The sequence below is a fragment of the Coregonus lavaretus genome, assembly GCF_964263955.1.
Source record: "Coregonus lavaretus genome assembly, chromosome: 5".
NCBI lineage: Eukaryota > Metazoa > Chordata > Actinopteri > Salmoniformes > Salmonidae > Coregonus > Coregonus lavaretus.
This window is the reverse complement of record NC_139992.1, coordinates 64,971,307-64,997,467: the sequence shown is the minus strand read 5'-3', so window position 1 is coordinate 64,997,467 and position 26,161 is coordinate 64,971,307. Positions and strand designations below refer to the sequence as shown.

The window sequence follows — 26,161 nt, the reverse complement described above, 5'->3', positions numbered from 1 at the left end:
GAATGTATGTACCCTTCTCCACCGCAAATTAGTCCCAATGTTGTGTAGGTTTTCCATTTCGTAAACCATATGGCTTTGTGCAACTGTTCGGATCCATTGCAAGTAAAGTCACTGTTCAAATCATCTCTGTAAAATAATATATCTATAAATGTCATGCCAGAAATTAGAGAGACTATGTTTTACATGCGCTTAATGTATTGTACTTGCCAGATTGTGCTTATCATACATTGTCTTTCATCATAGCATGTATACTTACATCCAGGAACAAATCTGCGGTAATCTATCACCCTATTTTATATAAGGTATACTTAATCTGTACGTATTTATATACTACATTTTCTTGAATATAAGAATCATGTCCTTTAATAAATTAGAAATAATAAAAGGGTTGGGGAAAAGGGTTGGGGTATAATAAGTTTAAACTGGTCGTCCATTCTACGTGAAGCGGTCGGAATTCATCTTTCTGAGTTTCGGGGGCAGGTGTCCGTCCATTCGGCCCCCTACTCCCCCTCCCCCCTGCATCCTTAGCAGCTTTGGGGGCAAGTCTGCCATGGATTGGCTGATGTGATCGGAGCTGATCTTGGAGGCCATCTTGTTCACCTGTTTCTCATCGGAGACGCCGGGGACGGAGCTGATGCGCTGCAGCTTCATGGGCAGGTCCCCCATGCTCCCGGGGTAGATCATCTCTGATGTGGTGGAGCTCATTCTCAGCAGCTTCCTAGGCATGGGTAGCCCGTCCCGGCCGCAGCCACCCCCTTGCATCTTCTGCAGCTTAGACGGCAGCTTGGTGGTGGTGTTCTCCTTGTCCTCCAGGGTCTCCAGGCAGTCCATGGAGCTGTTCTTCCCCCCCTCGCCGCTGTTGCACAGGGACGGGGCCATGAGAGGAGAGGATATGAGCAGGTTTTCCTCCTGCTCCTTGACGCTATACGGGGGAGTGTTTACCTCAAACGTGGCGTGGAACTGGGAGTAGTCCACCTTGAAGAACCCCTCCTCCAGGGAGATGACTGGGAAGAAACGATGTCCCCATAGAACCTCGTCCTCAGTGTAAGAAGTCCTCGCTTGGCAAGTCATCCCTGTCGAACACAGACAAAACAACAAAAACAAAAAGATAATGGTTGATTGGCTTGATTGTCTCCATGTCTTTATTTCAGGAAATTTACTTGACGACTTCGACTCCATGCAGAGAATTATGCACAATTTTCTGTGGACAAGGCACACAAGGCTAATGCTGTGGAGATTATATATTTGTCTAGCATAGCATTAAGCAAACACTTCAGAATCAAAGATGAACCCTGATTCAATTACATGCCTGACGCAGTGCCCTTAGCTCAGTCACAACAGTGGTGTTCCTCAAATATTATTTTCATTCAACAAACAATATCACTCACAAACTGACATGGTTAATTTGTACATATAACACAGAAAGTTGCCTCAAAAAACACTTAATTGATTTTCAGATTCCATACAACACTAATGAGCAAGTTCCTCAGTAATTTGAGAAAGACGCAGAGGATAGCTGAGTCAGTGTAGGAGTCCATCAGGTAATTACTTTTAAGATGAAAAGCACTACAATATAATATAATAACACTGTTTAATTTCTGAGATTTTATCCTGTATAGATTTGTCTGATGAGAAAATAACTCAACCATTACTTCTCCCAAACAATGGTAACAAACTTAAAAAACACACAATTAACTTATTAACCACTCTGTTGTTGGTACAACATTCACTATGTAAGTGCTAAAATACTCAACTACTAAAGGTGCCACTTTTACGCACATTCTGTAACAGGTATCTATCTACCTCCTTGTTCTCATCAATGTACAGTACCAGTCAAAAGTTTGGACACACCTACTCATTCAAGGGGTTTTCTTTATTTTTACTATTTTCTACATTGTAGAATAATAGTGAAGACATCAAAACTATGAAATAACACATATGGAATCATGTAGCAACCAAAAACGTGTTAAACAAATCAAAATATATTTTATATTTGAGACTCTTCAAATAGCCACCCTTTGCCTTGATGACAGCTTTGCACACTCTTGGCATTCTCTCAACCAGCTTCACCTGGAATGCTTTTCCAACAGTCTTGAAGGAGTTCCCACATATACTGAGCACTTGTTGGCTGCTTTTCCTTCACTCTGCCATCCGACTCATCCCAAACCATCTCAACTGGGTTGAGGTCGGGGGATTGTGGAGGCCAGGTCATCTGATGCAGCCCTCCATCACTCTCCTTCTTGGTAAAATAGCCCTTAAACAGCCTGGAGGTGTGTTGGGTCATTGTCCTGTTGAAAAACAAATGATAGTCCCACTAAGCCCAAACCAGATGAGATGGCGTATCGCTGCAGAATGCTGTGATAGCCATGCTGGTTAAGTGTGCCTTGAATTCTAAATAAATCACAGACAGTGTCACCAGCAAAGCACCCCCACACCATCACACCTCCTCCACCATGCTTTACGGTGGGAACTACACATGTGGAGATCATCCGTTCACCCACACCGCATCTCACAAAGACAAGGCGGTTGGAACCAAAAATCTCCAATTTGGACTCCAGACCAAAGGACACATTTCCACCAGTCTAATGTCCATTGCTCGTATTTCTTGGCCCAAGCAGGTCTCTTCTTCTTATTGGTGTCCTTTAGTAGTGGTTTCTTTGCAGCAATTCAATCATGAAAGCCTAATTCACACAGTCCCCTCTGAACAGTTGATGTTGAGATGTGTCTGTGACTTGAACTCTGTGAAGCATTTATTTGGGCTGCAATTTCTGAGGCTGGTAACTCTAATGAACTTATCCTCTGCAGCAGAGGTAACTCTGGGTCTTCCATTCCTGAGGCGGTCCTCATGAGAGCAAATTTCATCATAGTGCTTGATGGTTTTTGCGACTGCACATGAAGAAACTTTCCAAAGTTCTTGAAATGTTCCGTATTGACTGACCTTCATGTCTTAAAGTAATGAAACTGTCGTTTCTCTTTGCTTATTTAAGCTGTTCTTGCCATAATATGGACTTGGTCTTTTACCAAATAGGGCTATCTTCTGTATACCCCCCCTACCTTGTCACAACACAACTGATTGGCTCAAACTCATTAAGAAGGAAAGAAATTCCACAAATTAACTTTTAAGAAGGCACACCTGTTAATTGAAATGCATTCCAGGTGACTACCTCATGAAGCTGGTTGAGAGAATGCCAAGAGTGTGAAAGCTGTCATCAAGGCAAAGGGTGGCTATTTGAAGAATCTCAATTATAAAATATATATTTATTTGTTTAACACTTTTTTGGTTACTACATGATTCCATATGTGTTATTTCATAGTTTTGATGTCTTCACTTTTATTCTACAATGTAAAAAATAGTAAAAATAAAGAAAAGCCCTTGAATGAGTAGGTGTGTCCAAACTTTTGACTGGTAATGCATGAGCAACAATACTGGGATAATGAAAATAAGCAACTACAAGCATTAATCTAATACAAAATGCATACAGTACAGGTCACACGAGTGGGATTCATTGTCTTTGGCGGAGTACAACATAAAAAATATTTATTACATTTTACATTTTGCAGACGCTCTTATCCAGAGCGACTTACATGAGCAATTAGGGTTAAGTGCCTTACTCAAGGGCACATCAACAGATGTTTCACCTAGTCGGCTCGGGGATTAGAACCAGCGACCTTTCGGTTACTGGCACAACGCTCTTAACCACTAAGCTACCTGCCGCCCCATTTATCCTAAAATACTGTTTTAATTTAGTCTTGCATTGACAGGGAAACAATTGCTATTTCAGAGGCACTGAATCATGTTAAGACACTTTAAAAACAATTTCCTAAATAAGTAGATGTCTTCTATCTAAGCCACCTGGTGTCTTTTGCTTCTTATGAATTTAGTCCACATCGTAACCTTGGTTAGGAACTACAAAAGAGCAGATTAAGATAATCAAATTACTTAAGTGGTGGACCACAGGAGGCTTAGCAAAGATAAGGGTGCAATGGGTCCAATGGGCTTTCCTGACAACTCATTTCTCTTTTGGAGAAAATAATATTCATCACCATGTATGGGACTTCCAATTCAAAGCCTGTTATATAACATGTTTGGTCTCAAAATATTAATGCGCCTATGACAAGTGGTTAATTAGGTCATCATAGTGCTGCCTAAAGAATTTCAGCCGGACCAAAGCAGATTTCATGCATTATTTATTTTTTTATTTAAAAGTTGCTTTTAAGAAAGGAAGATGGAGTTAAAATAAGAGAGGTTTGTGGGATACTCTTTTAGCAAGGTCAGTTTGGTCAGCCATGTTGCCTGTCAAGGTCCGTGAAGGAAAGTTCAAAGTTCATAAGGTTTGTTTCCATAGATTAAACAACATACACTCGATCATGAGCACCAGGCATTCATTTTTTGTTACTGGAGACGTTGAATTAAATGAATGCTTAACAAACGTTCCACCCGTGTCCCCGTAAACAAATTAATACAATTAGTCAAATGATGAGGATACATTTTATGAGCAACAACATTAATTTGCTTTACATAAAGTTACGGGTTCATCTTCAGTGATAACCCTCTCATCACTGTTATTCGGGAGATGCTATCGTAATTATTATTACATGATCTGAATACTTGCATTGTATCAATTCACCCTGCACAGAGCTCAATGCAACCTTTTGTTCTTTGGAATGTCTATGAAAACATGGCTGCTGAAAGCAGTATTTTGCACAGCTGCCCCACAATTCATGAATCAATAGAAACAAATTCTAACAGAGATGAGATGCACACTTATCATCTGTCAGTCCGGAACATTGAACTGAGCCACGTCTTCCTTTTCCTTTTAACTAAGTATCCAAGCTGTTACAAAGCTGGAGGCACTTGTGTTCTTGAAGGTCTGTTGAAGTCCATTAAAAGCTGATTGGTTGCCCTGATATAAATACCACATATACTAATTGCTAGCGTAATAATGCCCTGGCAGCAATTAATGAATCATAAGCATAAGCATTCAAAGAGACTAAAGATCATGGTACAGTAGGTATTGTGAATCTTAATTGAAGCTATGATCATCTTTGTTTCTGTCACTGTTTCCAAGGTCCATGCAATAATGCGCTGATAACAGCTTTTAACAGTCACAGTCAAGTCACAGATGTGCCAGAGTTATTAACATTGAGTATGGTCAGGGTATTCTGGGCATTATTTCTGCCCTATCACTCTGCACTTCTGAGTGCTCTCGGCATATGGAAATATGCTTCAATGACTGGGGTCCACAGTAATAATAGGGACTTGAGGCTGAGAAGCCAATTGAGGCAAAGTGCAGGGAACCTTGTAGTCATTTGTATCATGAACTTGTCACTCTGCAATAATCTGCCAAAGCATAGTCACACCACATGTTTACCAACATGCATATACTGTAAGTTCAAAGCTCTAGTGTTGGTGTACACATGCAAAAGCACACTTCTTCTACACTGGTATTTTGCTTAAACCCTCAGTAATTCTTGTATAATTTTACCACCAATAACAGCTTGCCTGTTATGTAGATTTTGTACTTTCTCCCTATATAATAATAATATTATATGCCATTTAACAGATACTTTTAGCCATTGCGAAATACAGCAGTGAGTACCTACATTTTCGTAAGGGTGGTAGCGGGAATCGAATCCAAATCCCTGGTGTAGGAAGCTCCATGCTCTATCAACTGAGCCGCTCTGCTATATTAGTCAACAGTGGGCTAAGAGAAACAGCCCAAAGACTGCCAGAGAAACAGTCAATATCACACACCACTCAATGGAAAATAATCAGTAGAGGATATTCAAATATTGTGACAAAGTTCAGCAGAACTGGCCCGGAGCATGACAGGAGGTTATTAAAGCAAACAAACAGAATTTTTCTCCATTAATTCTAGCACAAATAAACAAAAATAAAACTTTCCTCCATTAACTCTGTAACATAATCATATTCAGTGATCTATAGTGATTGGCACACGTAAGGATAATCGTACTTTTCATCTGAAATCAGATAATCAACTTGTGATTCACTGTTGGGTAACTCTGTTTTCTGATCTGCATCCTATTGAGCGGCCTCATATTGGAGGAGAGCCCAGCAATTTTGTAATAGCACCATCGACAGCATGGCAAAAAGGTAAATTGGTGATATGTAAGTGGGTACATTCCTGCATCCATACACTAAAGGCCATCAACAGTCTCACTGAAGAGGCTGCTCTGTGCTTTCCTTTTCACCAATAGGGAAAAAGCCACAATTACAGGCAAATTGCTATCATAACCATTTGGAAACTTGGAGGTGATATGAGTACAATTAAACACAGCCAAACAGCTTTGCTGTGCGCTTAATAAGAGTATAATAAACAACACTATATACAGTGCATTCGGAAAGTGCATTCCACATTTTGTTACGTTACAGCCTTATTCTAAAATGGCCGGCCAGCTCTTTCCCTGAGAAATCAGGGGAGAAGGGCCTTGGTCAGGGAGGTGACCAAGAACCTGATGGTCAGTCTGACAGAGCTCCAGAGTTCCTCTGTGGAGATGGGAGAACCTTCCAGAAGGACAACCATTTCTGCGGCACTCCACCAATCAGGCCTTTATGGTAGAATGGCCAGACGGAAGCGACTCCTCAGTAAAAGGCACATGACAGCCCGCTTGGAGTTTGCCAAAAGGCACCTAAAGGACTCTCAGACCATGAGAAACAAGATTCTCTGGTCTGATGAAACCAAGATTGAACTCTTTGGCCTCAATTCCAAGCGTCATGTCTGGAGGAAACCTGGCACCATCCCTACGGTGAAGCATCGTGGTGGCAGCATCATGTTGTGGGGATGTTTTCAGCAGCAGGGACTGGGAGACTAGTCAGGATCGAGTGAAAGATGAACGGAGCAAAGTACAGAGAGACCCTTGATGAAAACCTGCTCCAGAGCGCTCAGGACCTCATCCTGGGGCGAAGGTTCACCTTCCAACAGGACAAAGACCCTAAGCACACAGCTAAGCCAACGCAGGAGTGGCTTCGGGACAAGTCTCTGAATATCCTTGAGTGGCCCAGCCAGAGCCCGGACTTGAAATCGATCAAACATCTCTGGAGAGACCAGAAAATAGCTGTGCAGTGACGCTCCCCATCCAACCTGACAGACCTTGAGAGGATCTGCAGAGAAAAATGGGAGAAACTCCCCAAATACAGGTGTGCCAAGCTTGTAGCGTCATACCCAAGAAGACTCAAGGCTTTAATCGCTGCCAAAGGTGCTTCAACAAAGTACTGAGTAAAGGGTCTGAATTCTTATTTAAATGTGATATTTCAGTTTTTTATTTTTAATACATTTGTCATTATGGGGTTTTGTGTGTAGATTGATGAGGGGAAAAAACAATTTAATCCATTTCAGAATAAGGCTGTAACGTAACAAAATGTGGAAAAGTCAAGGGGTCTGAATACTTTCCGAATGCACTATATACAAAAGTATGTTGGCACCCCTTCAAATTAGTGGATTCGGCTATTTCAGCCACACCCGTTGCTGACAGGTGTATAAAATCGAGAACACAGCCATGCAATCTCCAAAGACAAACATTGGCAGTAGAATGGCCTTACTGAAGAGCTCAGTGACTTTCAACGTGGCACCGTCATAGGATGCACCTTTCCAACAAGTCAGTTCATCAAATTTCTGCCCTGCTAGAGCTGCATCGTTCAACTGTAAGTGCTGTTATTGTGAAGTGGAAACCTCTAGGAGCAACAACGGCTCAGTCGTGAAGTGGTAGGCCACACAAGCTCACAAAACGAGACCGTCGAGTGCTGAAGTGCGTAGCACAAAAAAAATTGTCTGTCCTCAGTTGTAACACTCACTACCGAGTTCCTAACGGCCTCTGGAAGCACGTCAGGACTGTTCGTCGGGAGCTTCATGAAATGGGTTTCCATGGCAGAACAGCCGCACACAAGACTAAGGTCACCATGTGCAATGCCAAGTGTCGGCTGGAGTGGTGTAAAGCTCACCGCCATTGGACTCTGGAGCAGTGGAAACGCGTTCTCTGGAGTGATGAATCATGCTTCATCGTCTGGGTTTGGCGGATGCCAGGAGAACACTACCTGCCCGAATGCATAATCGCAACTGTAAAGTTTGGTGGAGGTGGAATAATGGTCTGGGGCTGTTTTTCATGGTTCGGGCTAGGCCACTTAGTTCCAGTGAAGGGAAATATTAACGCTACAGCATACAATGACGATTCTGCGCTTCCAACTTTGTGGCAACAGTTTGAGGAAGGCCCTTTCCTGTTCCGTGCACAAAGCGAGGTTCATACAGAAACGGTTTGTCGAGATCGGTGTGGAAGAACTTTACGTGCCTGCACAGAGCCCTGACTTCAACCCTATCGAACACCTTTGGGATGAATTGGAACGCCGACTGCGAGCCAGGCCTAATCGCCCAACACCAGTGCCCAACCTCACTATTGCTCCTGGCTGAATGGAATTAAGTCCCTAGTGGAAAGCCTTCCCAGAAGAGTGGAGGCTGTTAAGGCAGGAAAGGGGGCACCAACCCCATAATAATGCCCATGAATTTGAACTGAGATGTTTGACAAGCAGGTGTCCACATACTTTTGGTCATGTAGTGTACCAACAGGCATAAAACATCACGTAATCATCTCACCTGCCTGTAATGGTGTGTTCCTATGGAAACCAAATCTACCAATGGTACGTGAGTATAAACACACCATATGAAGTCTATTTGGATCGTCACCTTTGAGTGCAACTCGAGGCAAATGTGGCGGACATACAGTAAACACAAAAGTATATTTCTTGTCTTTGACCATCCCAATCGAAACAACCATTGGTTTTATCACTCAATATTGGATGATGCATTATACCCCTAGTTCCTGACCACAGTGAACTGGTTTGGATGCCTGTATGCCCCTGACCTTTTCCAGCACATCACTGCTCCTCAAAGTGTATTTGTTTTGGTCGAATCATATGTAGTATCTTATCATTGACGTGAGCTCATATTACAAATGCCATATTTAATAAGCACAGTGAAAGGTTCCTTTATTACCGTCTGTCGGGCTCTTTCATCCTCACGGACACAGACTGTGCTTTGTGTACAGACCTCTCTTTGATTTTCCAATGTATACCCTGTAATGTGTACTGCTGGATGGGCACAGTCTATCCAAGGCAGTGGAGGCTGCTGAGGGGAGGACTGCTCATAATAATGTCTGGAACGGAGCGAATAGAATGGCATCAAACAAATGGAAACCTGTGTTTGATACCATTCCACTGATTCCGCTCCAGCCGTTACCACGAGCCTGTCTTTCCCAATTAAGGTGCCACCAACCTCCTGTGATCCCAGGTCCAAACAAGTCCTAGAGAAAGAAACATCACCTATGGTGGTGTCAGTCTGTTTTAGAGCCATTACTTTATATCATGCCTTCTCTGAATAAATTGGACGTGGCCATCAATGTTAGGCCTACTGCAGGATTATTAATTAATGTAAGGAATATTTAACTTTAATTAGATGGTGAAATCAGATAATGACAGGGACTGCTTTAATCATAAACTGGATTTGAAGCGTGAAAGCCCTGCAAAACACAATATCAAATATCCGATTATTAGGAAAGAAAACTGAGCTGCAAACAAAACACTCAATCTCCCTTCTTTTTACAACTGGTAAATCTACAACATACCAAAGGAATTTTGCTCTTCAAATTGAATATACACTATATTTCTCAAGCAATAACGTGTTGCCATTGAGAGAGTATTAAGGGCAGAGGACATTAATCTCTCTGGGGTTGTATGTTTGGGAGTCTATCAAAAACTAGTACTTTGTGAATGAATGAAGCTAGCTAGTACTGCAGGATAACACTGAGCTAGCTTTTGTGGTTCAAATAACAAAGTCGAGAAGCAGCCAAGTCACTAAGGTGACAGGGAGATAAAATTGATTCTTTGGGTGGCAAGAATGGAACGTAAACTAGGGGGAAGCTTGCCAGTAGTTTCTGCTTGATGGTGGCTCACTAAGCTTACTGGCATTCATGGAGCAGAGTCGCTAACATAAGCTTATCCAGGATATAGAAGCCACAGGAGCTGAGGATTATATCTGTTTGCTGCATTGCTCAGTCGTATACTGGAGATCAGGGCTGCACAACTCCACTGTCTCCACACCTCAAGGACCAGAGTCCTGCATCCTGGCTTTAGATAGATGCCTGTTTTATTCAATCCAGTTCTTACATATCAACAAATCCATACACATAATTTGACTTCAGAAAACAGCTTATTTTACAAAACACTCACAACCACCTGCACTCTTTGGAAAATAGAGCAATGCAAATTGAGGAAAGAATTTACATACTTATGCAAATGGAGGATTGTCCGTTATTCAGATTAGCCTTTTTCTGCACTTCGACTCTCACAGCCCAAGTCACTGGGAGACAGGTGGGCGTAAGGAGTCCTCCCCGACCTCTCAATTCTCTCACAGAAAAGGATCTGCAGATGTAAGACATTCTTTCACAAACACGCACACACACACATGCATGCATGCAAGTGTAGCACATGGAGATGTGTGAAACTTACTCCTCAGCCTGAAGTGTCCGCACTTGCGCCAGTGAATGGCTAGCTTTTCGCGTAGCGCCAACTGGTAAGATGCAGGAGGGTGGTCAGGTGTGCTAGCAAGGCAGAGGTCCTGGGTTCGCGCCTCGGTTTGAGACGAATCAGGAGGAAGTGGTACTCGCTAAAAGCAGCGTGACGTCCTTTACGCACACAACAAACAGTCATCCACGCACCCTCACTCACCAGTATATGGATGTCAGCACAATCCCCTGACACAGTATATGGGCTTTAGAAGCAACTGAAGTGTTATCTATGAAGAAAACAGTGGCGGAAGCAAGATGGCGAATCTGCGCTCTGGACAGTGAATACAGAGAATCACAACTCAACCCTCTTATGCTTGCACCCAAACACCGTTAAGATTATTTTATGTGATAAATGACATTAACATATGAATAGTTTAATTATTTACCAAAAGGTGAGCAACAACAACACAATAACAATGCATCATGTGGAAGGTTGTTGCTGAAAAGCAGAAGAAACCATCCCTTCTTGACTACTTTTTGGCCCAGTGGTATAAAATATTAAAGAGATGCACTGAGCTAGAGCGACATTGAGGACAACTGACAAAAGAGAGGGGGAATAAGCGATGTCCTCTTTAATGGAGAAGGAACAGTTTAATTCACAGGACATACAGTACAGCAATAATACTGTGCTGAGTACAGTACTTTGGGTTCCTAACAACTGAATGTTCACATTTTCCAATGAAATGCCTGAAAGGACACAACAAATTGTGTCTATTTGAGGATATGAAAAATGTTTAGCTCATTTTGATACAGATACATCTGTTATGGGCACAATTCCTCTCTAAGAGAGATAATCTGTTTCTATGGTGACCACCATCAAATGGTAGGCTGAGAAAAAACCCAGTATTATTTTAGGGGCCTGCTTTTTCCTCTTTCATTCTTCGTAGATTAATATAAAGCTCTCAGCTGTAATATCATTTAAGTATTCAATCAATTTGTTAAGGTTGCATCCCGAGCTTCCAGCTCTGATGTTTATTCCACATTATACAACATGCGGTAGGCAAAATGTGTGCCAAAAAAAACACAGAGATGGAAATACACTGGCGGATAAAAAATGGTGTAGAAATGTACTGCTATGGGGGATGGGTGTTGAGGGAGCCAGAACACTCAGACAATAACATCAGTGTGGAGGTAGACAGAGCAGAGAAGAGAGGAGCAGAGCAGGGGCTGTGAGTGAGAGAGAGAGAGAGAGAGAGAGAGAGAGAGAGAGAGAGAGAGAGAGAGAGAGAGAGAGAGAGAGAGAGAGAGAGAGAGAGAGAGAGAGAGAGAGAGAGAGAGAGAGAGAGAGAGAGAGAGAGAGAGAGAGAGAGAGAGAGAGAGAGAGAGAGAGGAGAGTGTCATTGCCTGCCAAGCCTCTACACAGGGTGAGGTGACAGACCAGGCACAGGAACATACGGCTGACCATTAACAAGCTACAGGAAAAAAACTAACATTATCAAGGAAAGAGGGTGTTGGTGGTGAGGAGTAAGAGAGGGGGAAGAGGGGCAAACGATCGATAGCCTTGAAGCCAAACACCAACTAATGGTGGGCAGACAAATCACACTCGGAGTGTGGCTATTTAAATAGGGATATCGCATGTTCAGTTAAGCTTGTGTTTTCTCACTATGGTTTGAGTGAGGTCCAATACCCCACAGCATGTCAATGGGACTGAAATAGAAAGCATGCATCCCCCAAGGATTGTCTCGCTAGAAGCGCATCCAAAAGACAAAATGTAAATGTGGCTGTGTCTGTTTAGACCTAGATCGATTAACGTGGGCTTCAGGGACACTCAGACGCTATCAATCAATACTGCACAGTGACCAAAACACTAAGAGCTAGGCTAGCGATTAGAGCATTGGGCCAGTAACCGAAAGGTTGCTGGTTCGAATATCCAAGCTGACAAGGTGGAAATCTGTCGAGGTGCTCTTGAGCAAAGCACTTAACCTTAATTTTCTCCAGGGGTGCCATACTACTATGGCTGACCCTGTAAAACAACACATTTCACTGCACCTATCCAGTGTATGACACAAAAATTATATATATATTTTTAAGCAGAGCACAACCTTTATCACTTGACGATAACAGATGGTTATTGAGGAGCCACCCTCTTTAGTCAGTTTTGACCAAGCCTACCCATCCTTTGTGAGTCTTTTATATAACCAAGATCTTTGTCGGGTTCCTTTTAGTTCTGGGTGACAAAAGCGGCAACATGATACCATGATCAACGATCTAACTGACCCTTTATACACTCTTAGAAACAAAAGGTGCTATCTAGAACCTAAAATGTTTCTTGGGTAACAATTTAAATAACCATTTTTTGGTTCTAGGTATAACCCTTTCCAGAGAGGGTTCTACCTGGAACCCAAAAGGGTTCTACCAAGAACCAAAAAGGGTTATCCTATGGGGACAGCCAAATAGCCCTTTTGGAACCTTTTTTTCTTAGGGGGTAGGCATTAAACAGTAACATTGGCAATATTACTATACACAATACATTATTATTAGACTTGCATTTTAATTCCAAAACACATGCAAGTCCTTGGAGAGAAAGATACAATTATTTCCAACTCTTAAGTAGAGTGACGGCTCTCCACATCGTGGCCTGACTGTTACCTTGGATCTAGTAGCGTCACCAAATGAGTTCAGTCCAATAGTGCCACGCCACACCCCTCCCTCCCCCCAGGATTTATTACAGTCCAACAGAGACCTGACAAATCCCCAAAGACACAATTTAAGCTTGTTTCCCCTTGGGAAAGTTCTAAAGGGGATAAATAATCCATGTCATAGCTGGTTTAACCCAATGCCCATTATGTGGAGTTCATTCCTAGTGCAATTACTATATCTTCAGAAATGGTAAAGCTCTCCAGTGTGTTGTCTGAATCGACACTTTCTCTCACAGTGGGACAAATTTAGACAAAAGTACGCTGTCACTGAGTGGTTCTCTCTTAAAGCAAACTGGTCATGTGCAATTCAACACAATATAGATTTAGTCTATTACAGGAAGTACAGTACCTGAACTGAGTTAGCAAAAACAATTCCAGCATGAGACGTATGTACTACAATATAAACTGAGAAAAAATGACATTCCACAAAGATTCTCGCACTAAATTTGGTCACTGATCACAATTAATGTTTGCGTTGGAAAAACACAAAGCTCCAACGCGGCTTCTTAATGCAATGAAATGCGTGAGACGGGTAGTTAAAAAAACAAGTTAAATTAAACAAATGAATAAAAAACACCGTAACCCACTGGAGAACAGGAAGCTATTAAATATGCGTCTTATCAGCGCACCCTTTGGGGAGGGCCGTGACTCTGCCGTACTCTGACCCTGGGCACATTAGATTTAATTGGAGACTCCCGCTCTCACCTGCTCAGAAGGCCGACTTCCCCGGCTGAACCCACATTAACCCTTTGAACCGCAGAGTGCTTGAGTGCGGCACGGAATGGAGAGCGAAGATCAGCACGGACATGCTCTGAGTATAATCATTCAGAATGAATTATGCTCACTTTCTCCAGGGGCCTGTCTATCCTTTCACAGTGATGTGTAATCACAAGCTCCATTCTGCCACTATTTACCTCGGACCAATGCATGCCTCTGACTTCTCGGCTAATCTGCTACACGAGATGTATCCATTTTCTGAATAAATTATTCTGCTGCAACTCTTTGTGCACGACAAACTCCTCTTTGCTTGTTTTACTTTCAAGATTATAACGGAAAAGTTTATTAATAATGCAATATGTGGATACTATTAATATCTAATTACAACAATTAAAATATTATCAAAAAGAGACACAACTTTGTTTGCTTTTAGGCCAAAGCAAAGTTCTACATGCCCTCGCAAAACATGAGGTTACTTGCGTAAACCCGGTTCACTGATATTATGAGTGAGATATCTCACATCTGGGGGATTCGCTAAGGATCGCCTGCTCACGGAAGGACGTATCAAAAGCTTCTGTTGGGGACAGATTGGTAGAGTGGCGAATGAGGTGAGACCCTCACCTCCCTTAAAAGGAGCCACTCTCCCGCCCTCTGGTTATTCTCAAGCATGCTTCTCTTCCTCACGCTCTTGTGAGCAGGGGAATGCGGTGAGACATCTCACTCATGATATCAGAGAAGCAGGGTTACGCAAGTAACCATAAGTTCTCTTTCAATTATTCGTTTCGATATCTCAAATGTGGGGATATGGCCAACTCCCATATCTCGAAACATGCCCTCCGAAGCCAGAGTATTCCCAACATCAGCAACCCTCAGAAGTCCTGAAACTAAGAAACTCATAACAAAGTGAGGGGAAGCACAATACAAAGCGCATACAATCTTAGTTTAATGGGACATGTCCCTAAAACAGTGCCCAAGAGGTAAACTCCTATGTGGGAGAGGGCCCTTCCAGGCCCCTCCAAAGGTTGTCACCCTTGCTATTATAAATCAAAATAATAGTCCCATAATCCAGGCAGGATATCGTCAGATATCTTCTGAGGGTGGTTGCCCAATGAGCGAAGAGCATGACCCTCTTGCCCGAGCTCTCCTACAGTTCAAGTAGACGCCCACCGTGCATACTGGACAACGACGTGGACGCTCTTCTAGGGAAGCCGACAGGTCAAAAGCCATAGGCACATTAACCTGAATGAAAAAACCCTGGACAGGCTGCGGGCGCGAACAGTGGCTGGTAGAGCAAGTTCCTGCAAGGAACATAGGACCATGGAAAAACAGATTGTAGGAAAGAACAATCTGTATAGGCTCTGTCGCAGCCGGCCGCGACCGGGAGACTCATGGGCGGCGCACAATTGGCCCAGCGTCGTCCAGGGTAGGGGAGGGAATGGCCGGCAGGGATGTAGCTCAGTTGATAGAGCATGGCGTTTGTAACGCCAGGGTTGTGGGTTCGATTCCCACGGGGGGCCAGTATAAAAAAAAAAGAAAGAAGATATGTATTCACTAACTGTAAGTCGCTCTGGATAAGAGCGTCTGCTAAATGACTAAAATGTAAAAAATGTAAATGTATAGTCACACCACTTCTCCACGAAAAGACGGGCCAACTGTAAAACAGAGAGAGTGCATAAGGGGTTGGCACTGTTTTTCAAGAGTCGCGGGCCTGTCTCTTTACTTTTTATTCTATCACTGGTCATTGAGGGGCTTGAAGATGATGAGGGAAAGCATACGGCATTAACCAATTTTTCCTGGGTGTATCAGCTCTTCAACCCCAAACGGCGTGGTCATCGTGTTTTGGGATGAGGTCTCCCTGGGCCCTCATAGAACTGGTCGTTGCTTCTACCAGGCTGCAGCAAGTCAGTCTGGATAGATCGGGGAAGCGGGCTCTCTCGGGACAGAGCAGCCAGTGACATGACGTAAGACATCAGGCAATATACCCGCTCTGTCTTAGTTATGCATTACACATTTATCTTTTTCATACTTTTTGTCCAATATGCAGCATTTCTGTTTAATATTCAACATTGAGCCAAAGATGGGAAAATCCATTGCAAGTACAGAAATATAATTCAAGAGGCTCATAAATCATGATGTACATTGAAACATGGTAATAACATAATTTCCAAGGTTTCCATATCCAATGCATTATACTAGTGAAGTGATTCAACTGGCAAAATATTTGGTACAGGATAAGCCAAACTGTGAGACTACGTGTAACTCTAAAAACACTTTCTTTATCCAATACTAGAATTTCCACAAGACAAACATACTGTATTTATATGCTCACAGATACACATGAATAAACATCAAGTGTACTTTAAATCAATTCAAGTCCACAACAGTCTCATGCCACCCACACGTCTTAGCATGAACAAATAGCAGAAAAACAATAACAAGGGAGATTCTATTTTTTCTCCAATACCAGTGAATCGTGAAAAAGGCTTGGGCTGCCATGAAGGGGGCATAGAGGAAGCCAAGAAAATATGCCACGTCAACGCACAGCTAACTAGTTATGGACCATGTCCCAAATGCCACCCTATTCCCTATGTAGTGCACTACCTTTGACCAGAATAATATGGGAATTGCTCTTTTCAAATAGTCTAACAAAGTGTTCCACTGTAGCTTTCGGCTGGAGTTGTTCGGAAAATATTTGTAAACGCCTTGTTAGCATCATGTAAATGCAACAGCATGTTCCCAATAGCCCATCAATCATTAGCGTTTGCATGAAAGTCACATCGCAGTCTTCTCACAGAGCTCATTTTCTGCTGATGTGGCAGCCACTGCTTTTCTAAACATAATTGATGAGCGAACACAAAACTTAAATTAAGTGCATCACAAAATGTTTGTTTTGCTGAACTGCGAAGTGTCTTGTTAATAAAGTACCACACACAACTTTTCAGGGAGAAACGTGTTGGTGACAGCGTTCTTCCTCTAGTCAATCACACATTCAAAGTCAGCTTGCCATGAAATTAAAATCCCAGCCTGTTTGTAATGTAACTGAGCTGATCAAAGATAGAGAATGGGACTAAAGTACAAAATTGCATGTTAGATGTACTGTGTATAATTGGCGTACCATTCGAACAGAAGAGTGGTAAAGCAATTGCAGTCTGAGCAATTTCACGTCTGCATAATACAAAGAAAATGTTATTGCAACTCAGTGATTCCGTATAGTGTTCCCCGCTATGTTTTAAAAAAACAACTTTTATAGAAGGAACAGTTAACTAAACCTTAACAATTTGGATTAAACAATCTTATCTGTTATATCAATTTCAAATATGTACATGACAATGTTATAATACTTGAATCAGTACTCCCTGATGAAGGATATGTTGAAACGTACGTTTTTTATATTATTATATTATAACACTCTCATAAAATACTTTCATGCATGCAGTGACTATGTTCAAATCTCTGATAATCTAACAGATGGGAAGCCATGTGGTGATGACTTTGAGTTTATGATTTCATGAGAGGTTGTGATGACGATGTCATTTCATAAGCTCATTATGTGAATATGGAGAAATACTGAGTGAGAGAGCTGATTTTCTATGAACACGTAAAAAACAATGTACCTGTAAAACTTGGACATGCTGATGTTAGCTAAAACCAGTAAATGCCAAGTCTCTGAATTAATATTTTATCACACATTCTATCTGGCTCAGACTTTATTCACTTGTTCTGGCACCCATTAAGCCCTGTAACACCTCATGGTAGCTCTCACGATTCCACCTCCTAATTTGAGCTCAGAAAAAGTAGTTCTCTTAATATCAGGTTATTTTGTCAGTAGACCTCTTTTGTTTTGTGTACGGTTACCACATGTTCACTGGTGTATTACTGAAAATTACATTGCATTACAGTTTCCTCCATACCATAGGAATAAAATCTAAGTTCAGGTGCAGTGCTGCAATCCTGAACGCTCAAAGAGAGGTTGCCATGGAAACAGAGTTACATTGGACTGAAATGAAAGTGGCTGAGGATTAGACTTTCACTGTACATACATTTTTAACCACATATTGTTTTCACATCGACATCTCTCTTTTTGCTCTTTAACCTAACCCGACCACATACGTTTGCATTGACACAGTCGAGATTACACTACTACTGTATCTAGAATTAACATTGACATTGAGAAAATATCAAAAATATGTTAAATTACAATTACAAAATGTGTTTGCTGTCTAATTTTGTTGTTGTGCCCAGTGCATATGATGCATGTGAACCTTTACCTCCAAAGTGTATGTTTTGGAATTCTTATCCGCATTCTAGAATTTTTTGTGTTGAAGACTGACCGATTAATCAAAACTTTGGGAAAAGATGATGACATTTCTAGTTCTAAATATATATTCTACAGGGCAGCACCATTATGTCAGACACATCATACAGTCATTTCTCTGCACCTTTTTTTCTATATAACATCAATATGTAACCCCTCATGAATAAAATAGTCCAATTAAATGTTCATATACTATATGAGTTGTGTCAGTAAGTTGCATGTCAGTTGTTACTGATTTTTCATCAACACTTAAAAATCTATATTGAAAACAGGGATTCTGAACAAATCTGAGGACCGAAAAAAATTCTGATTTGAGATACAACTTTACTTTTTTTGTAAAGTTATATATAATGACATGATGTGTACCGTATGCTACTGCCACATACATACAGTACGGTACAGGCCCAACTTTTTCATGATCAACATAACTTTTTTCTGCAGTGGTCTGTATTGCATCAGACAGGACTGGTATGTCATTCCACAATCTTAAAGGACTCCCTGCAGCCCTTTATTAACTGTCTCAAATGAAACAGTTGAATTTGAAATATGATCACAGTAACCAAAATGTTTCTCAAGTGTCATTACTGTTTTTATTGAATTGACGTTTCCAATTTCAAAAAGCAATGAGGAAAGCAAAGTATACCCCCAGAAGAGTATGAGGTTTGTATTGTAAAACAGCACAACTGTTCCCTAGACAGCAACTATTTTAGGAGATCTCATAAAAAATGTTGTAAATTATTTATAAAAATCTATCAAGGGACTGGCTCTTTAGATAAACTAAACATAATTGCATACCATGCCATGGTGATGTACTGTATTAAACACAGGCCAACCAAATTCAAAAGAGATTGAGCATATCCAACTGCAATTAGTTTTTTTGTCATTTCCCTTGCAAACGTAAAATCAATCAGAACATATATGATTTATAAACCTATCCAGTTGTGCCACAGAAAATCAATAGCATGCAATCAATGACATCCACTAACATCCAGGGGTCAATGGAGAGGCCCATCTGGGTCAACATGGCCCACTTACAGAAACACCTGCAACTTCACGTTATACTGATTCACTTTATACTCATCATTATAACACTCATACTAGCGCATTAATTTGCTGGCATATACTTTAGCCAGAGCCAAACATTCTCCACTAGTTTATCTCAGGGCATAGATATACAATAGGCCGAAAGGCCTCTGGTCTTTAATAATACTGCAAGAAAGAAAAACAAACAAGGTATTTGTGATAACTTACCAGTGGTTTCCACTATTCCTTCCAATATGACCACAATTTCAAACTGCTCTGTTTGCATGGATCTCTGGGAGAGTTCGTAAAATGGGCTTTTAGTGTCAATCACATGGCAGATTGTAAGTGGTGAGACAAGGAAGAGCTGATCCGCCCCGGTACTGAAGCCCACGTCCAATTCCAACTGATCCAGTGGAAGAAACTCACCTTCAGGCGTCTGACGAGACTATGGAAGTATACAGAGATAGCAAGAGAAAGAGAGACAGAGAGAGAGAGAGAGGGAGATATAGATAGATATAGATAGATAGATAGATAGATAGATAGATAGATAGATAGATAGATAGATAGATAGATAGATAGATAGATAGATAGATAGATAGATAGATAGATAGATAGATAGATAGATAGATAGATAGATAGATAGGGGGGGACAACAAACAGTTTAACTACTGCAACCCAGTGAGCCCTACTGAAAGCTATCCACATTTTGTGAGATCAATCACCTGTAAATAGACAGAGTTAGTAAATCAATGCCTATAGCCAGAGCCATATATAGCTCTGGCTATAGCTAATCAGGCACATCAAGCCACATCAAAGGCACATCTTAAGATGTTGATGACCCAGTGACTCTCTTCTACTTCAGGAGGCCTGTATAATGGTAACATTATTATTGCTATATGAATAGCATTGCCACTAAACTTCCCTGGAATTAATTGCTTTAAGTGTTAATTCACATTGGTAGGCCTATTTGCAAAGAACGTGAAAAAACGATTGTTCATAAAAGTAGGCTCTAGAAATCCATTATTCTATGTTTAATTAGGCCTACGTTCATATCATTATAAATATCTCTAACGCGATAAAAGAGCAATACTGGTATTAAAATATCATATCAGCAGAGAATAATTAACTTTATAATAAAGTATTTTATGTGTAATTGTGGCGAAATTAAACAATAAGAAAACTAAACACTCATGACAGAAGTAAATGGGGTACTAACGTTTTAATACACATATATTATTGGGCATGGGGCCGTAGAAGTGCCACTTACTTTCAGCAATTTGCAGCGGATCTGTGCCGAGACCATATGGCTATTACGCAGGTTGCCGACTCTGAACATGAGAGTTAGTTTTCCATCTCGCATCGAAATAGCTGCATGTTCACTAAACATCAATGTCTCTGCCCTTTTTTTGGGCTGGGACATCTTAATGAACATGCAGCCAATCAAAAAAGCATCAACGATTGATCCCAGGATTGACTGGAAAAGAAAGAGAATTATCCCCTCAGGACATTTGTCCGTGATATACCTATAGCCATATCCTATTGTGGCTTCCGTTTCTATAAAGAATAAAAACGCTGAGGGAAAGTTGTAGACATTGGCAACGCATGGCGTATACTTGTCATCGTGGGCTCGATGGAGGTCTCCTCTGATGTAGGCTATGATCCACCACATGAAGGCCATAAAGAGCCATGCCACCGTGTATGTTAGGATGAAGATGAATAAATTCCAGCGCCATTTCAAATCAACCAGTGTAGTGAATAAATCGGAAAGGTATCTACTGGTTTCACCACCCAGGTTTCCATGCTGGACGTTACATCGCCCGTTCTTGTCCACAAAGCGTTGCCTCTTCTTCTTCTTCTCTGGTGCCGGCTGGTTGAATCCAGACCCACTGGATGAGGTGGTCACTACCTGATAGTCGTCCCCAAATTTCTTTCGAAGTGCAGACATACTATGATGACAGCAGCGAGAGAAATAATCTGAAGGGTTCAATATAAAGTATATTTCTGTACAGGACTTCGTTGTAGTTGCAGTAATTGACCTTATGTTGTGCGCAATATCTCGGAATTGGAAATAAGGCGTGGAAAGTGCGTTCTGTAACGAACTAATCATGCACTGTCCCCTCTCCACATACTGTTACTACTACTGCACTTCAAATCCATGAAAATAAAGGAATAATGTCAATTCAATCACTACAAACAGATCTTCATCCAAAAAGTAGTCTGCTAAAAAACAATTACGCATAGGATCATCTTCTATCCAAACGCGTCCGTCGCAGTTCAGGTTTTGAACAGTTTATTATTTCGTGCGTCGCTGCTGATCATCCCCCTCCCAGGCTAGAGCAATCAATGCAGGTTGGCTCAACACTGTCCTCATCTGTGAAGTCCACACCTTGGGTTAAAGGTTGAAATTGTTTCCACGCCCCATCCAGCAATTAGGATTTTGTAGGTAATTAATTAATCGTTGGTTACTGTGATTATAACCCTTGGTCAAGATTAAACGGCTCCATACATACTGCACATCCGATTTCAGTGTTGGTGTTGGACACAATTTGGTTCCCAAACCTCCGCTTTGTGCTCCTGCGTGCGCACATAGGATCTGCATTCAGTTCTATGACAGTGGAATATGATGGGAAATTATGAATTCGTGGAACAGTTTACTGTCCAGTCATACTTCTGTGGTTCCCCTCAATGATGACGCCTGCAAGCTGTCTTTCCTGTCCCCCTTTTCTTCTTCTGGTGGAATTTTACTGGTGTTCTTATGGATAAGAATCCGACAGCGGCTGTTTCGTTCTTTCCCCTCGATTTTCCCCTTCACTGCTCCTGCACACTGCACGTTCCGTATGCTATGATGCACTCACTATTGCCTAGCGGTACTACACAGACATACAGTTTAGAAGAAGAGGGAGGGAAGAGGTATGCAGTTAATTTACTTTAACACAATTTGCTAAGATATAATGTAAATAATAACAAATGAGCCTACCATTGATTCATGGGTTTTAGAGCAGGCTACTGTGCCATTGATTTTTTAACCAGTTGTGAATTTTCTGTAGTGGTACATTGATGGTGGGATAGACAATTATGTAAGGGATAATCAAGGAGGGGCTATGCGTTCTATGGAGAATAATGAACGACGTGTTTTGTTTGAGCTGCTTTTGAAAGCAAAAAGTGATTTGAACACATTTGAACACATTTCTAGGCACATTTGTACATTTATAGCTCTTGTATAATAGGGATAAAAAACTTGGGGCTCTGTGTTCTCTGGAAAATTATGCAACTCTGTGGAAGGTTAGTTCCAACACTCCGCAAGTGCGTCATGGAACACACCTTCCACAGAGTTGCATAATAATGTGTTCAAATGTGTTCAAATCACTTTTTGCTTTCAAAAGCAGCTCAAACAAAACATGTAAGAATGAACTATAGCCATTTAATTATACTATGTTGATATACCGTGCCTTATAGGGAAATAATGCACTCTCTAGAATCCCTTTCAAGGCAATCAGAAACGAGTATTAAACAACGACATGGTATAAGCACAGACAGAAGGGTTAACCCAGACACATCACAAGGGTTATAAAGCTGAAGCATTCATTTAGAATGTTCTCACCACCAAATATGGTAGTCATAGGGAAGTCCAGTAGTGGGAGAGGATTGAACTAGGTGAAACTGGGCCGACATTCTGCTAATTCTCATTGATGAAGTCTGATCTCAATAAATTTTTCTGTTCCAAAAACAAGATTCTGTTACGAACACAGTTCACCAGAGCTGCCAACTCTCATGCATTAACCGTGAGGCACGCATTTGACCGTTCTCACGCTCTCACGGCAAACCTCTTATATCTCACACATTGGAAAGTACTGTTTTTATTTTTCTAATTAGTCCATTGTATAGTCAGCGCGTTAACTTTTCATCTGTGCTCCAAATCGTTTTGAAATCGGAGCATCTGCGCCTGCAATTTAACATCACGAGAGGAACCTCTATCATTGTACTGTCTTGTCACAGCACTGTGAACCGTGACACATTGAAGCATATGATTGGTCTAGTTATGTAAGGGATCAAGGGGATTGGATGCATGTTTTAAAGAAACGCCCCTTAAGATTATAATTGAGTTGAATTGAGAGAGAGAACGGCACAAAAAAGCCCTTTGACAGCATGTATTAAAATCGATTTAATCCACACTTGCATTAGTCCCCTCGTTTGGTGATTGGCATGGAGGCTGTGACAACGAAAAGGTAGCAGACATACCTACAGTATGTTTTAGCAGGGATGTTTGGTAGGGTGACCTGATTTGTAACTATGAAAATCATTTTGTCAAACAGATTGTGAACCCAAAAGTGTAAATTTGAGTCTAGAGGGGGGACAATACATAGACAAATTATTTGGTTAGAGTGTAGGGGCAGATGTATGTCATCCTGTCTTCAGGAGATTGTATTACCTATTTACTTTATTTAGTCTGATCAGTGGAACAATTCACATTCTTAACAGTGGGTTAAAATATAGGGTAATTACCATGCTTGTCAGCAAGAACACTACTGTTATTCCCCACACTTATTTTATTATTCCACTTCTTCACAATTTTGCCAGTGTAATCACATACAGTGCATTCGCAAAGTATTCATACCCCTTTACTTTTTCCACATGTTGTTATGTTACAGCCTTATTCTAAAATGGATTATATTGATTTTTTTGTAACTTATCTACACACAATACCCCATAATGACAAACCAAAAACAGGTTTATAAATTTTAGGAAATGTATAGAGAAATATACAAAAACATCACATTTAAATAAGTATTCAGACCCTTTACTCAGTACTTTGTTGAAGCACCTTTGACAGCGATTACAGCCTCAAGTCTTCTTGGGTATGACGCTACAAGCTTTGCACACCTGTATTTGGGGATTTTCTCCAATTCTTCTCTGCAGATCCTCTCAAACTCTGTCAGGTTAGATGGGAAGAGTCGCTGCACAGCTATTTTCAGGTCTCTCCAGAGATGTTCGATCTCATGGCTTGGTTTTTGCTCTGACATGCACTGTCAACTGTGGGACCTTATATAGACAGATGGACACCAATCAAGTTGGAGAAACATCTCAAGGATGATAAATGGAAACAGGATGCACCTGAGCTCAATTTCCAGTCTCATAGCAAAGGGCCTGAATACTTATGTAATTAAGGTATTTCTGTTTTAAATTTTGAATAAATGTGCAATTATTATTTTTTTAAACCTGTTTTCACTTTGTCATTGTGGGGTATTATGTGTAGATTGAAGAGGAAAATGTTTTATTTAATCCATTTTAGAATAAGGCTGTAACGTAACAAAATGTGGAAAAAGGGAAGGGGTCTGAATACTTTCAGAATGCACTGTATTTGAAATCTGATGCTTGTGTCTTTGAAAATGTATTATATGACGCTATGTATTTTTGCAGCCATTCATGGACAGTTTTGTATAAGTCATACAAATAAGCATTGGATATTAAATTCTCCAGGAATCAAATATTTTTTACTGACATTTTAGGGGGACTCACAACTCATAAACAGATCATATTTTCTCTATGTAGAGTAAGATGATGGCAAGGATCTTCAACTAGTAGGCATAAACCACCTGAATATTGGTATTCATTAGATTTTTGAGAAGTTAATTGTTATAACAAGAACATTTTCAAACACCCATCATTTGGGAAACATAGATTAGGGGTGGCCAACCCTCATGGAGAGCAAGCAACATGTTCTTCCATCCCTATTTTTAAAGACATTGTTCACCCAAATTACAAAATACTAAATGTTTGTGACCTTACCTTGAAATCAGTCTATGGACAAGGAGACTGCAATCTATGATTTGGTTACCAACTGCCATTAGCCATTAATATTAACATTTAAAATGTCCTGTGCAGAGCCTTAGTTTAGTGGTAACACTCCCCAGCACATGCCGCATACAACTTTCCACCTGAGAACAGGGATCAATCCCTGCTTCCAACCTTCCCACGTTTCTAGCATTTGCCTGTCTCCCTATCTCATTTCATCCCTGTCTGAATAAAGTCTCAAACCACCTAAAAAATATGTTTAAACAAATATTAGCATACTTTAGGGATGTAGCTCAGTTGGTAGAGCATGGCGTTTGCAACGCCAGGGTTGTGGGTTTGATTCCCACGGGGGGCCAGTATAAAAAATAATGTATGCACTAACTGTAAGTCGCTCTGGATAAGAGCGTCTGCTAAATGACTAAAATGTAAATGTAAATGTTTACATTTCATCCCTCAAAAATCTCAAAGTAGTCGAATTTTGAATGTTCCTTTAATGTTCAAAGCATCCTGAATACACCTGACCTGTGGTTTTAATTTTTCAATTGTCCACCCTGGTCATAGGCCTAAGCCATGTCAACATAGATAGAATTGCAGGAAATTAGCTTTAAAAAAAGTAAAATCTTTGTCTAAGGGTAGTGCCAGGGGGCAATGAAATTCACATAGCAAATCTCACTTCAAGCTTTCTTCAAAAGTTGGCAGCCCTGGTGCACTAAGTTTTAGAGACTTGAAGCTTTGCCAAAGTAAAAAAAAAAAAAACGTTGTTTAGAAGGGGTGCAAGGTCGAATTGAGTTTGTGCACATTTGCACTTCACAGATGAGGCATTCCTTAATGGAAATATGCAAATAAATGCTGCAACATGCCAATATAGGATCTTTCTAGCTAGTTCTTGGCTTTGCCCATCTCCTTGCTTGTTCTGTCCACTATGCTTCATTTGCTAACTCTGTAAACAACACAGATGAACTATCTTGGGTTAGTTATAAATATCTATGGTATTAGTAAGGAATAATGAATTAGGGGCTATGCAAAATGTGTTCATTTGCCGGTAGAAATGTGTTCAACATCCACTGAAGTAGCTAGAAAGTTTACAAGATAGCTACAG

General features: G+C 40.9%; 1 protein-coding gene across 1 annotated transcript; it reads right to left on the bottom strand.

The window, feature by feature from the left end:
• Positions 1-435: 435 nt before the first annotated feature.
• Positions 436-21,376, bottom strand: LOC311129799 (G protein-activated inward rectifier potassium channel 1-like; the record flags this gene model as incomplete). Its single annotated transcript, XM_084162252.1, has 3 exons — positions 436-1,073; positions 19,498-19,714; positions 20,537-21,376. 3 exons carry the CDS (start codon positions 21,374-21,376, stop codon positions 436-438), a joined length of 1,695 nt encoding a protein of 564 aa, XP_084018378.1.
• Between the last annotated feature and the right edge of the window lie 4,785 nt (positions 21,377-26,161).